Source organism: Bos mutus, chromosome 1 (genome assembly GCF_027580195.1).
Source record: "Bos mutus isolate GX-2022 chromosome 1, NWIPB_WYAK_1.1, whole genome shotgun sequence".
NCBI lineage: Eukaryota > Metazoa > Chordata > Mammalia > Artiodactyla > Bovidae > Bos > Bos mutus.
In genome coordinates, this window is record NC_091617.1 from 105920246 (window position 1) to 105934621 (window position 14376).

Genomic DNA, 14376 nt, shown 5'->3' on the forward strand with positions numbered 1-14376 from the left:
TACCACTAGCCTAACCACTGTGTCTATCTGAATCCCCATCCCGTTCCATTTCCCTGGTTTTACTTTTATCACCTAGCACCACCTGTTACAGTATGTGATGTATTTGTTTAGTTTCCTTATCTCTTAAGGGTGAATTCCTTGAAAAGAGGGACTTTATTTTGTTCATTGCTTGATCAATAGTACTAAAACAAAACTTGGTCAGTAGCAGATACTTTTTGAGTGAATACCTCAATATTAAAAATATAAATAAATATGACTACAAAAAATAAAAAATACACGTATATATTAATATGCAATGTGCACAGTGGACATCTGTCTGCTTACAATCTTTTCACTTCTTTTTCTTTTGGAAGAAAACTCCCTCCTTTTTTAAACATGTGGATAATTGCTCCAATTCCAGTCCATCTAATACTTATGGATAAACAATCAGTATTTGTCTTCCTTTGCTCATGAACCAGACTATAAAAAGGGTCTTTCTTGATGTGACGAAGGCTGCTTCCTGGGGTCACTGAAATACTGTGAAACTCACCGTTACCACCTCCTGCCATAAGATGCTTACCTATGTACATTTAACGGAAGCCAACATGGAAGTGGGCTTCCCTGGTGGCTCAGATGGTAAAGAATCTGCCTACAATGTAGGAGACCTCAGCTTGATTTCTGGGTCAGGAAGATCCCCCAGAGAAGGAACTGGCAACCCACTCCAACCAGTATTCCTGCCTGGAGAATCCCACGGGCAGAGGAGCCTGGCGGGCCATGGGGTCACAAAGAGTTGGACACGACTGAGTGACTACATGACCTGAACATGGAAATAGAAGCGGGCTGCTCAAGTACATGACCAGAGGATTTTAATGTCAAAGCCAATTCTGACTATGAGCCTGTGAACTAATTCCCTTTCTTGTTTAAAAACTTTGGTAGAACACTTACATGTTTATATATACACATGAAGAAAAAAGTTCTGAAAAGAAAAATGTATGTTCTTTAAGTTCTCATTAACAGCACAGGTGTTGTAATCAAATTGCCTTCATCCTGAATTCCTGTATCACCACCATACGTTATGTGACCTTGAGCAAATTATATAAACCATTCTGTGCCTCAGTTTTATCTGTCAAATGACATACTTAATTTATTAGTACTTACTTTACAACCTTCTGAGGATGAAATAAAAATAAAAACTGTAAAACAGTGTGGTCACTTAAATATATATAATCTATTTTTTATTCTACAAATTGTGATCTTAAACAATACAAATATTACAAACCTGTTTTTGACAATATAGGGGAAAAAGTCTGTACTTAAACATACCTGTCTTGAAAGTATTAACATTTTCTTCAAGCAGTTTCTGCTGTTTTTTGTCAGGGACTGTAGCAAGTACATTAGCTTCAAGTTCCTTAACTTGGACATTCAAATATTCTTCTTGCTCTGATAAACGCTATAGAATGTTTTAAAATTCAAGGTCAATATTTTAACTTACAAACAATAATATTTGCTTTAAATTTTACATTAAAAAGGTACTTAAAATCTTTAAGAAAAACACAAAAACAGGAAAGGGCAGAAAACATGAACAATAAATAAAAATATTGAAAATGGCCAACAAAACACATGAAATGTATAAACTCATTATAAAGACAAGTTAAATACTATTTTTTAGTACATCTGTGTAGCAAACTTACAAAATATTGGAGAGTACTTACTGTTCACTTAGAAAAATTATTTGCATATGCTACCAGTAGTAAATGAATTAGAACTTTTGGGAACAATTTGGCATTATGCGCCAAATGCTTAAAAACACTGTATACATACTGGGTGATAATTACAATTTTAGGACTAAGGAAATAATTGGATAAGCATATTAAGGTATGCCTAACAAGAATATTTAAAACATAGTGGTGTACACAGCCAACACAGAAAAACCTTTATTAAACTGTGGTACAAACTATGTCAATATAATTGCACACAAATTACATTTGCTTGAAAAGGAAATTAATTACTGAGTCAAGAAGTTACTATGAGACTACAGAAATCCATATGCAAATTTAGTATGTATATCAACATCTACCACATAAATACATACACGCAAACTAGATACTGCCACTAAAAGTTAAAGAACATACACAAAAACTGAAGGTGATAATTTTTCACGTATTTTCTAAAAACTTTCTTAGTTTTTTTTTTTTTTTTTTGGTTTTGTTTTTTTAAGAGGCTGTGGGCATGCATTGCTTTTTTATAATTAAGAAAACTTTCCACTTTGTAAAGAGAATAAAATAAAGGGTCATTGTTAAGGGAAGACACATTTCTCTCCAGTCCAAATGGAAACCAGAAATAGCTGTGGCTGGAGCAACATTGTGACAGGACGTTTATCTATTAGTACTCAAGGAAACAAAAATCAACAGACCCTAGCCCAACCTCCCCTTCCCCCTTATATTTTAAAAACTATAAGCAAACAGTAAAATGCCTCTGCCAAATTGCTGTTGAATTCCAATAGTTGCAGCTTTGGTAAAAAGGTACCTGGATGCTTGCAGAAAACTTTTCTAGTGTATTCCTCATTTCTCGTTCACTATGCCTTAACCTAAGTATTGCTTCTTCCAGTTGTACTTTCTGTTCCTGAATCTGCACTGCTTTTTGAGAGTCTCTCTGCAACTGTGATTCCATTTTATTTACCTACAAAGAATATTACCAGTGAGTTTACTCCAACAAGAATTATTTCAGATTAACAGCAATTTACAAAAATGATGAAAACCCAAACTTCTGATCTTAAAGACTAGAAACAGGGAGGAGACATATGTATACCTATTGCTGATTCATGTTGATGTATGGCAGAAACCAACACAACATTGTAAAGCAATTATCTTCCAATTAAAAAAAAAAAAAAAAAAAGACTAGAAACACACCAAACAACCCAGTTCCAATTCTAAAACCAATGCTTAGGAGATGGTCAACTAATTTCTGCATCATAGGTTCAGGTGAAAAGACAATCTTAAGTGTTGTATAATCAATTATAGTTACAGTGAAGGTATACTATGCAAATATTTAAGAGGAAGAATATAAACTACTTCAGAATTTTCAGGAAGAAAGTAGTATAGTGTTCTGATTGTGATAACGGAACATAAGTTTTTCTGGGCGTTTTGACATTCTATTTTACTTCTGGAAACATAAAATATTTTGAGATAAAAATCTGGAAACATATCAGAAGTCTTTGCTATATTTACAATTTAAATCATTATTTTGAAATACAAAAGATAATTATGTAATACAGCAGTAACTGTGAAGAAACAAATGTCAAACAATAAGTTAACCGTGAAATAAATTATATGATCCAAATGTGATAACAGAAAAAGACATGTATGTTGAGTAAATACTTTTCAATTAACATACTTTTAGAACTTTAACAGGCTTCATATGAAATCCCACAGCTTACACACTAGCCATTTATAGAAAGTTCAAACTGTTAAACTGAAAATATGACTGCAGTACATTTAAAATAGTAGAATGTTCTACAGTGTATTATATATCAATAAAGCTGCTTTAACAAAAATGTCTCGACTATAATTTTGTACATGCTGACCTCTTCTTCTGAGATTTCAACAACAACTGATGAACCCATCCTTCCTTTCATTACTTTGCTTCCACCGCCAGTCATTGTACCTAGAGAACAGAAAAGTCAGACTTAAATGTATGTATCCCCTCAACAGGAGTAAATAGACTCAACGGCAAAGGAAAAAAACTATTACCTGACTGTTCTATGATTTGCCCTTGTAATGTTACCACTCTCCATCTTCTATCTTTTTGGTAAGCTACTCGTGTGGCTTGATCTAAGCTGTCAGCTACTAAGGTATCCCGTAAGGCAAAGTAAAAAGCTTGGCGAATTGCCCCATCTTTTACTTTTACTAAATCAAATAACCGAGGCGTATTCTCAGGAGTTTGAATTTTGGTCATTTTCTTTGCCCACACTGCCATCTAAAAAAAAAAGAAGAAAAAGACCTTTCTTTAGGTATCATTTATAGAATACACATGTTAAACATAAGGATATGTATACAAAGTTCTTAGTATCTACACAATATTACTTTATTGTTATTTAAGAAAAAGATATTGTAAAATTATCTCTATTCACAGATCATCTGATCTTATATATATTAAAATTCTGAGGAATCCTCACATGAAAGAACTATTAAAACTAACATGAATTCAGCAAAGCTGCAGAACATAAGATCAATATGTAGAAACTATATTTCTATATACTAGCAATAAATAATCTGAAAATGAGATTAAGAAAATCCCATTTATATTAAAAAAGATATTAAAGAACAAAATTAAAGGATTCCTGATTTTAAAGCTTACTACTAATCTACAATGATCAAGACAGTGTGGTATCAATGCAAAGTCAGACATAAATAAGAGGCCAGAAATAAACTCGTACATTTATGATTGGTTGATTTTTGACAAGCATGCCAAGAAAATTCAATGGGGAAAGAATATAAAAGGTGTCCAAACAACCCAGTACTCAAAAGAGTAGCTGGACCCCCCACTTTATAAAATTAACATGGATTAAAAAGCTAAATGTAAAACCTAAAGCTGTAAAGCTCATAAAACACAGAAAGTAAATCACGATGCCATTAGGATTACATGGTAGCTTCTTAGATATGACACCCAGAACACAAGCAACCAAAAGTAAATAAACTAGACTGCTATCTAAAATTTGTGCTTCAGAGGATGTATCACAAGAACATGAAAAGATGGCTCACAAAATGGGAGAAAACATTTGCAAATTATGTATAAGAGACTTATATCCAAAATATATAAAGAACTCTTACAACAGCAAGACAAACCAATTAACGAATAAGCAAAGAATCTGAACAGAAAATAAAGAAATAGCCAATAAATAAGCACATGAAAAGCTGGTATACAAAAACCTGTGTACATGAACGTTCATGGCAGTATTAACCATAAACAGCCTAAACATGGAAACAACACAAATGTCCACCAATTGATGAATGGATAAACAAAATGTGCTATAGAATATAATGGAGAAGGGAAGAGCATTTGGCAATAAAAAGGACTGAAGTGCTGATGATGCAACATGAACCTTTTTTTAAAAAAGAGCAGACAGGGAACTGGCTCTTAGTTCCTATAAAAGGGATCAAATCTCTGCCACCTGCAATGGAAGCACAGAGTCTTAACTGCTGAACCACCAGCAAAGTTCCATCATGGATGAACTTTGAACACTAAGTTAAAGAAGCCATAAACAAAAGGCTATATAATATGTTATTTCATTTATATACAATGTCCAGAATACATAAATCCAGACAAAAAGTCAATTAAAGGTTGTGGGGGTGGGGTGGGTGGGAGAACAAGGGTTATTGATTGTTCATGTGTATGGGGTTCCTTTCTTGGGGTAATGAATATTCTAGAATTAGATCGTGGTCATGGTTGAACAATCAATTTAGTACATTCTGTGAATGTACTAAAATCCATTGAACTATATATTTTAAAATAATTTTATGATTATGAATTATATCTAAGTGTTTTTCTATTTTCAAAAAAAGTAGTTATTGAAGATGGAAGTTAGCAATGCAAACTACCAGTCACTCCAACATAGGAATGCATATTACTTTAGGGGAAGCAGTACAAGTTTCTTTTTTTTTCACAACGATGTAACCCCTAGAGCCTAATATAATCCTCAAAATCTATTAGGTGGTTCACTGAAGTAACTATGAAGAAAAAGCTAGGATTCAAAATCAATCAACACCTGGCACTTAAAAACTAAAATACAGGTAGATTATAAATACCCACCTTATCCAAACCTATGAAGGTTGCAACTCCAATATTTTGTCTTTTAAGGAAGTTTACACATTCTTGGGCTGTATCAATAGAATCAACAACAATGTAGTCTAATGCATGACAACAAGATGAAATAGCAACATCATATTTTTCATCAATTGTTCCTAAGTCCCCCTAATAAATAAGAGGAAGGAAAAAAAAATTAATGCACAATCAGCAGGGAATTAGGCACAGGATCATTTCATTACTATTTCATATAGATTTTTCAAGTTTCATTTATTTATTTATTTTTTATATTTTATTTTATTTTTAAACTTTACATAATTGTATTAGTTTTGCCAAATATCAAAATGAATCCGCCACAGGTATACATGCGTTCCCCATCCTGAACCCTCCTCCCTCCTCCCTCCCCATACCATCCCTCTGGGTCATCCCAGTGCACTAGCCCCAAGCATCCAGTATCATGCATCGAACCTGGACTGGCAACTTGTTTCTTACACGATATTTTACATGTTTCAATGTCATTCTCCCAAATCTTCCCATCCTCTCCCTCTCCCACAGAGTCCATAAGACTGTTCTATACATCAGTGTCTCTTTTGCTGTCTCGTACATTGGGTTACTGTTACCATCTTTCTAAACTCCATATACATGCGTTAGTATACTGTATTGATGTTTTTCCTTCTGGCTTACGTCACTCTGTATAATAGGTTCCAGTTTCATCCACCTCATTAGAACTGATTCAAATGTATTCTTTTTAATGGCTGAGTAATACTCCATTGTGTATATATACCACAGCTTTCTTATCCATTCATCTGCTGATGGGCATCTAGGTTGCTTCCATGTCCTGGCTATTATAAACAGTGCTGCGATGAACATTGGGGTACACGTGTCTCCTTCCCTTCTGGTTTCCTCAGTGCGTATGCCCAGCAGTGGGATTGCTGGATCATAAGGCAGTTCTATTTCCAGTTTTTTAAGGAATCTCCACACTGTTCTCCATAGTGGCTGAACTAGTTTGCATTCCCACCAACAGTGTAAGAGGGTTCCCTTTTCTCCACACCCTCTCCAGCATTTATTGCTTGTAGACTTTTGGATCGCAGCCATTCTGACTGGTGTGAAATGGTACCTCATAGTCAAGTTTCATTTAATTGAAGAACTAAACCTACATAGTTTACAAAAGTACAAAAATGGAACACAATGAAAAATTTAAGTGTCCCTCACATTCTATCTTTCTCTTCTGCAGAGGCAATCACTACTAGAGCTTTTATCGATCTTTAAAAAAAAAAACTTATGGATATACAGAGTCTGAAATTTTAATGAGCACAAAATGAACAGAACTGTTTTCACTGCATGTAAGTGAAAATGTATAATGTGAAGATTGGAAACCTAAATTATAAGCAAAATAACTTACAGAATAATACAACTTTGAATTATTGAAAACCATCTAAGTAAATCGTTTGTCTATTAATAACTTACCTATCAAGTAACATTAAGCAACTAGTTTCATTTTTCCTTGAGCAAAGGAATATGATCAAATTGTGTATCTTCAAAAAACTAAGGTGGAAGTCCTTGATATGCAGACATGGAAGCAACTATGCTGGGTAATTTTCATCTGCCCTTCTGAGTCACCCTCTTCTGCTTCCTTCTCTGGAAGACTGATTCAGGGAGTGCATTAATTGGTTCTTCTGGCTTTCCAGCTTAAGACAAAGTGAGGCACCAGCCAGAAATGGTAGAATAGATGAATGGGGTATCTATTTTCCTCACTTCCTTCCAGCTACCTCTAGCCATGGCCAAATTCCCTTCCTTCTTCAAGTTCAGGAGCTCAGGCTTCAGGCACCCATTATCTCTAGCCTTGGGTTTTGACATCATCCTTTGTGATTTTCCTAAACTCTAGTTACAACCTTCAGTATGATGGTATAAAGCTCAGAATATAATTGATCAAATTCTTATTTTTTGAAAGAAAAAAGTAGTTAAGTTTATCAGTAGAATTAGATCATTTTCTTAAAGTGACTATAATTATCCCAAACTTTTTTAATGGGATTCTCTTATGGCTCAGAAGTAAAGAATCCGCCAGCAATGCTCCTTAGGAGACCTGGGTTCAATCCCTGGGTTGGGAAGATCCCCTGGAGAAGGGAAAGGCTATCACTCCAGTATTCTGGCCTGGAGAATTCCATGGACTGTATAGTCCATGGGGTCGCAGAGAGTTGGACACAACTGAGCGACTTGTACTTGCACTTGCTTAACTTTTAATGTGAAAGGATCCATACCACAAAGAATTTTACCATGCCTGAGTGTAAGAGCAAAATGCTTAAAAAACACTTAATATACAGTTATTTAAGAAAATTATAATATCTGAGAAAAATATAGTTATTTATAAATAAATTTACTTTACCAGTCGTCCATATATTCCTGGAATTCTGCCAGATTTTTTTTCTTGAATTATTGCATCAAGGACTTTTCCCCTACTTCGATTCATTGCTAAGGAACTCTTTGCTTCTTCAACTTTTTGGAAAAGATCACGAACCAAACTTTTGAAATTTATTTCTTCTTGTGTAAGTTTTTGAAGTTCTTTTTCTTTCTAAAGGTGAAAGTAAAGAAAATGAATCCCAAAAGCAGACACCCTTATTACAACATAAGAAAAGGTCAACAATAAACACCAGAACCAGAACTCTGCCATCACATTGTAACTGCTTGCTGCTTTGATTTTGAAAAATATGTATGGGTTTTCTATTTTAAAAGGGGCATAAATTATTTTGGTCAATAATAAGGTGAACGACCTCAATATAGTCCTAGGAGCAGTGCACTGATTGATAGAACGAGTAGAGCTAGGGTTGTGGAAATCCCAGTTTTGTACCATATAATTATGCTTAGTAGTAGTAGTAGTTTAGTTGCTAAGTCGTGTCTGACTCTTGCGACCTCATGGACTGTAGCCTGCCAGGCTCTTCTGTCCACAGGATTCTCCAGGCAAGAATACTGGAGTGGATTGCCATTTCCTTCTCCAGGTAATTATGCATAAATGTTTCCTAATTCTTATATTCTTACACTAATCAAAAATAGATCTCAATATAGGACTCTAGATATGGGTGACTGGGTATGGCTATGATTAGAAAGTGGTTTGCTTTCTAAATTAATAGATAATAAACTATATAATACATTTAATATGTATTACATTAGTGTTATATAGCATAATTCATTATTCCAATTAAACCAAGGAAAACAAAAGCACAGCTCTGAAACGAAGGGAAACGTGATAAGTGAACAGTACTGTTTCTATACAAAAATGTCAGGCTGCCCACAAAAGAGAAACCCTCTCACACGTACACAAAAATCCTAACTCTGTTTCTCAATCTACCTATTTAGCAATTTTTCCAACTGACATTCTCTTTCATTTCTTGGTTTTAAATTATTACCTCTATTACCAGTCATACTGGTTTCAAGTAAAAGCTTAAGTTATAAACACAATTTACCCAAAAATAAACTGAATCACCAAGAAGACAGAAATCATAACTGAATATAACCTAAGTTTACATTTAAATTCTACATGGCCATGAAGTTTTCTGATGACCAATCAGTGTGCATTTACTAAAATGAAAAAGACTATTTTCAGTGTCATTTCACTTCAAAGAGCATCTTCTATTGCAATTTGCCTAATGATGCTTTGAAAATTAATGTTATGAAATTCCTTACTCAAGGAGAGAAGATTGATGAACTAAGTAAGATGTCTTGATTAGTTTAACAACTTGCAGTCCCAACAAAGAAAGAATGTCCTTAAGTTCAAAAATAGAAAAATACACTAAGACAGTTGACTTGCATATTTGTTCAAACACACACATTTATTTGACTTTCCTGTATCACTGCATAAGTTGTCTACATTTACATTTAGGGAAACAAAAACTTTCTTTTGTTTAAATTATTTCCATGGGAAATAATGATGGCGATAGCAATATTATTTGCTGTTTGACACTTGAGGGGATAACACAGTTTCTTAATAGTCTCAATTTAACTTGTATCAGATAAGAGTACTGAAACATTAACACCCTTCTTTTGGGAAAGATTACACGAAACAACAGCAACAAAATCTATGTATCAGTCATACCAGATGTTGAGATTAAAAAAAAACATGTAAATATGTATGAAAATAAATAAAACTAGGGTTGATAAACAATGTTCATGTGAAACACAGAAGTAAAGATTTACCTCCTTTAGCTCATGTTCAGTTTGAGGGAGTTTTGCCTCTATATCTCCAATTGCAGCTTTCCTTTCTTTGAGAGTCTCAGAAGCTGCCATTAGAGCTTCTTTGGCTTTACCTAATTGAGACACTGCAGTATTATGACGACTGAGATAGATATCAAGTTCTGATTGAGCTACATCCATCTTTGAACGTGCTTCATTTACTGATTTGCTGAAGTCCATAAGTTCTTTCTCTCGACTCTGTTAAAATATGATAGGCCCCACTTAATCTGAAATACGTGTTTTCAAACCTAAACCAAAGTGGAAACCATGCATTTTAAATTTAACTTCATAGATTATGTAAGCACAATATATAGAAATAACTCTCATAAGTGAATGGACTAACAGTTTTTGCCCAGTTGTGAATGTTTATGGTATATAAAGTCTTTCCCCAACTGATTTAATAACAGCTTAATGAGGTAGCTGCTGCTGCTGCTAAGTCGCCTCTGTGTTGACCCCATACACGGCAGCCTGCCAGGCTCCTCCGTCCCTGGGATTCTCCAGGCAAGAATACTGGAGTGGGTTGCCATTTCCTTCTATCTCAATTTAGAGACTAAAATGACAAAAAATCATGACCACCCACATACACACCCACACCACTGTAGAATATATGTTCAAAGTACTATCCTGAATGTTTTGTATGTATTAATTCCTTAACCCAACAATCCTACGATCATCATTATGCCCATTTTGAGGAAACTGAGGTCAGAGTTTAAATAACTTGTTCAAAGTCATGCACTCACTCGTAAGTAGCAGAGCCTGTTTTTAGCTCCAAAGATACCTAGATATGAGTCCTGGCTTTGTCACTAACCTAGGATGCCAAGGCACATGGGATTACTTGATATACATGAGATGAGCAAATGTGAAAAACTCATCTTATTCTATTAGGAAAGTGACTGTATGATACTTAGCTACTTTATCCCATAGGCATCTTACTTACAAACTCTTATAGATGATATTAGAACATGTCCATATTTCAAAACAGAATCAATTTATATTAGTCTGTCGAGAAACCCCAAAACACTTCACTGAGGTATAATTTACAAAGATCTTATATTTAACTGACTTAAGCAACCAAGAATTAACACAAGAGCCATAGCTTTAAAACTATTACACAAGAGCTACAAAAGTAAAGAAGGGAAATGTCAACCTATGGTTAGTGTGGTCCCAAGCATATACAGGTAGTAACCAATTAAATTACCAAGAAAATAATTTAAGAGAAAAATGTGATGATTAAATCAACATTAACAGAGAATAGCACATAAAGCAAAGTATCTGATATGCATTTTCTTCTACCACTTTAAGTTCTCATTCTCAGTTAACATCTTTTTAAAATGAGAAAGCAGAAAACAAAAAAAGGATAGTCTAGGTTGACTATTTTTGGGGATGTTAGATAAAAGCCCAAACTTTTCATTCTAACAGTTCATTTTTTACTATTACTATAAAAACAATCTTTAAGATAGGAGGAAAAAAAGCCATCAAAATAAACACCAACTGATAAAGAAATCTTACTTCTTTTTCTTTTTGAAGGTCTTGTGTTTCCTGTTTAAGGCTATCCATAACTTCCTTTAATTTTTCTTCTTCTTTTTCTTTTTCTTTCTCAAGGGCATTGCTTTTAGTTGTTGTCTCCCTTATGATATTCTCACTCTTGGTAGGTATACTTTTAAATTCTTCAACCTAAGATTATAAAACAAATTAAAAAGTTACTAGGAACATGTACCTTTAGGCTATCCAATACCATTAATATTTGACTTATTTAAAAGCATTTCTCAAGATCTTCTAGATCTTTGCAGTTTTCATTTTAATTAGGTTTGAACCAGCTAGCTTTAGCAAGTATACTTCCTTAACCATATGCTGCAATTTCTATATTCTCAGTCTAATTCATTGAATTAAGATAATTCTATGAATTCTTGATTCCTTACAAAAGACAATTCTCCTTGGCTGGGCATTATATCTTTCTTCCTTCTGCTCTAACTTTATGCTGTGATTAACCTCCTTCACCTACAACATGGTCTGAGTACATGGAATTCCTTAAAGTACCCTTCGTGGTACATTACAACTTACCACATATTACCTTTACGTCCCCTGTTGCTGCTGCTGCTAAGTCACTTCAGTCGTGTCCGACTCTGTGTGACCCCACAGACGGCAGCCCACCAGGCTCCCCCGTCCCTGGGATTCTCCAGGCAAAGACACTGGAGTGGGTTGCCATTTCCTTCTCCAATGCATGAAAGTGAAAAGTAAAAGGGAAGTTGCTCAGTCGTGTCCGACTCTTCGCGACCCCATGGACTGCAGCCCACCAGGCTCCTCCGTCCATGGGATTTTCCAGGCAAGAGTACTGGAGTGGGGTGCCATCACCTTCTCCGTTACACCCCCTAGTCTCTCTCAAATCCTAAGATCTTTCCCAACTTTACCCTTTCAGAATCACCACATGGGACTAATTTATTCCATTAATACCTTTCAGTAATAATCACTCTTTCACAGTTGGTGTCCAAAGGCTAATAACTGTACTTAAATCACATGTGGCTTACTCTGTCCAATTTAGGGGTTACTATGACATCCATTGGTATTTTGTTTATTCTGGTTATCTATAACAGGAGAAATTAAACACTTCCCAAAATGTTCTCCTGCAAACACTGACTCATATAAAAAGTGCTACTACTGTACACACAAAGTATTTTGTGAATAAATCCATTTGCTTATAAGGTAAAGCAGAGCCTATAAGTACCATGTAAATACATGGTACACAACTTTTTTGAGGGGAAGGGCTTTCAGTGTTGCCTCTATTAATACCTGATTAAACTGTGAATATATTTGAAATGCTCCAAATTAATTATTAGTCTGGGTCCCAGCAAATTAGGCATTCTGGTCTAAAGTTCATCATCTTTTAAAACTTCAAACTAGCTAATCAACCCCTTGCTATAAATTATGGCTTCCTCTCCCCTCCTTTCTAAGGGGAAACTTCTGCTGATATTCTTAACTTGATTTCTGTAGACAAAGGTACTACTTTTAAAAGTCTACGATATGTAGCCAAAAACCTCTTTTTAAACCATATATTCTAGGAAGATTATTTTGTCACCAAAATAGGATTACCGATTTGGTAAATAATTCTCCAACAATATATATCAGATACATAAGCTCTAAAACTCAAAGTCAATGGATGCAGGATTTCCATAGTGGGTGAGGGGGAGAATTAGGTTCAGAGATAAATCCTGAAGCATTTAACATTCAGAATTCCAGTTCATTCTCTAAGGGGCAAGAACATTCATGAAAAATAACAAAAACTACATCAGACATGAAATACTAAGAATTTCCCCCACATAACCTACCTTTTCTTTATCTTTTTGAAGTTGTTTCTCTAGTTTTTTGGCTTTACTTGTAGCATGTTTCAATTTTTCCCTAACTTGAACATCTTCCAAATCTAGTTTTGTAAATTTTTCTTTGTTCTCCTCAATAAATTTTGTAATTTTATTCAGCTTCCTAGCAAAGTAAGAAAATCATCAGTCACTATTTTGGATATTCAGGTATTTTAAAGCGACTTTGTATACCTTGCCTGAAACACTATGTAAATGTACCAAGTTCTTATAAAGTAGGATCCTAATACTACCTGCTTCAAGCTAACCCTCCTCTCCATCCATATTTGAAGAAGTTGTTAAAATGTGTGGTTATGAGTTATTTTGTCCTTCAAAGCTAGATTGGAAATAGTGACTATGATGTCTAGGAATATAAAAATTTGACCATTAAAAAAAACAATAGGCAAAACTCATTTTAAAGAATACAAAAAAAGAAAACTGAATAGGTAAGGGATCCTGGTATCACTGAAGATTGCCATGAAAAAAGTAATGATAAAACTTTAAGACAACTAACCTGTCAGGTTAAATGCCCATTTTTGCAATGATGTTTTGTATTATTGGGTTCTGCCACTAGGGGGTAGCATCCTCCATTATTTAAGACCAGAGTTGGGCACTCAAACCTGTGATAATCATCAACTGGATGAAAGGCAATTCAGTTTTTTGGTTGCAAAAAGAAACCATTTATAATATTTTATATGCTGGCAAATATATTGCCTTCATATGCTTGTATTAAGTTTATATATAGACACACACACATACATGTAATAAAATAATCTACTTTTAGTACTTTCCAAAAGATTATTACTTCTCTACATCTTTTACAGCTTTATTCTTAGCTTTCATTTCATTTGACAGTATATTGCTTTTCTCATTAATTTCTTTGGTATCTTCATTTATTTTTTCCTTTTGAGTCTCCATTTCAGCAATTCGTTTCTGCAAATCATAACTAGAGAGAGAGAAAAAGCTATCAGAGATCCAACTAGAGAGAGAGAAAAAGCTATCAGAGATCCTAAAGTACCATTTC

The 14376-nt window shown here is 34.4% G+C and overlaps 1 protein-coding gene across 2 annotated transcripts in view; it reads right to left on the reverse strand.

Moving 5' to 3' along the window:
* The window catches only part of SMC4 (structural maintenance of chromosomes 4), a 33811-nt gene that overhangs the window by 7727 nt on the left and 11708 nt on the right, over window positions 1-14376 (reverse strand). For both annotated transcript variants that reach the window (XM_070374015.1, XM_070374024.1), the window contains exons 8-17: window positions 14158-14298; window positions 13329-13479; window positions 11515-11679; window positions 9970-10203; window positions 8165-8350; window positions 5788-5949; window positions 3729-3954; window positions 3563-3642; window positions 2506-2658; window positions 1303-1429 (exon numbers count right to left, since the gene is read on the reverse strand). In XM_070374015.1, coding sequence (XP_070230116.1) covers window positions 1303-1429; window positions 2506-2658; window positions 3563-3642; window positions 3729-3954; window positions 5788-5949; window positions 8165-8350; window positions 9970-10203; window positions 11515-11679; window positions 13329-13479; window positions 14158-14298 — 1625 coding nt within the window. The remainder of the gene's footprint in view (window positions 1-1302; window positions 1430-2505; window positions 2659-3562; window positions 3643-3728; window positions 3955-5787; window positions 5950-8164; window positions 8351-9969; window positions 10204-11514; window positions 11680-13328; window positions 13480-14157; window positions 14299-14376) is intronic.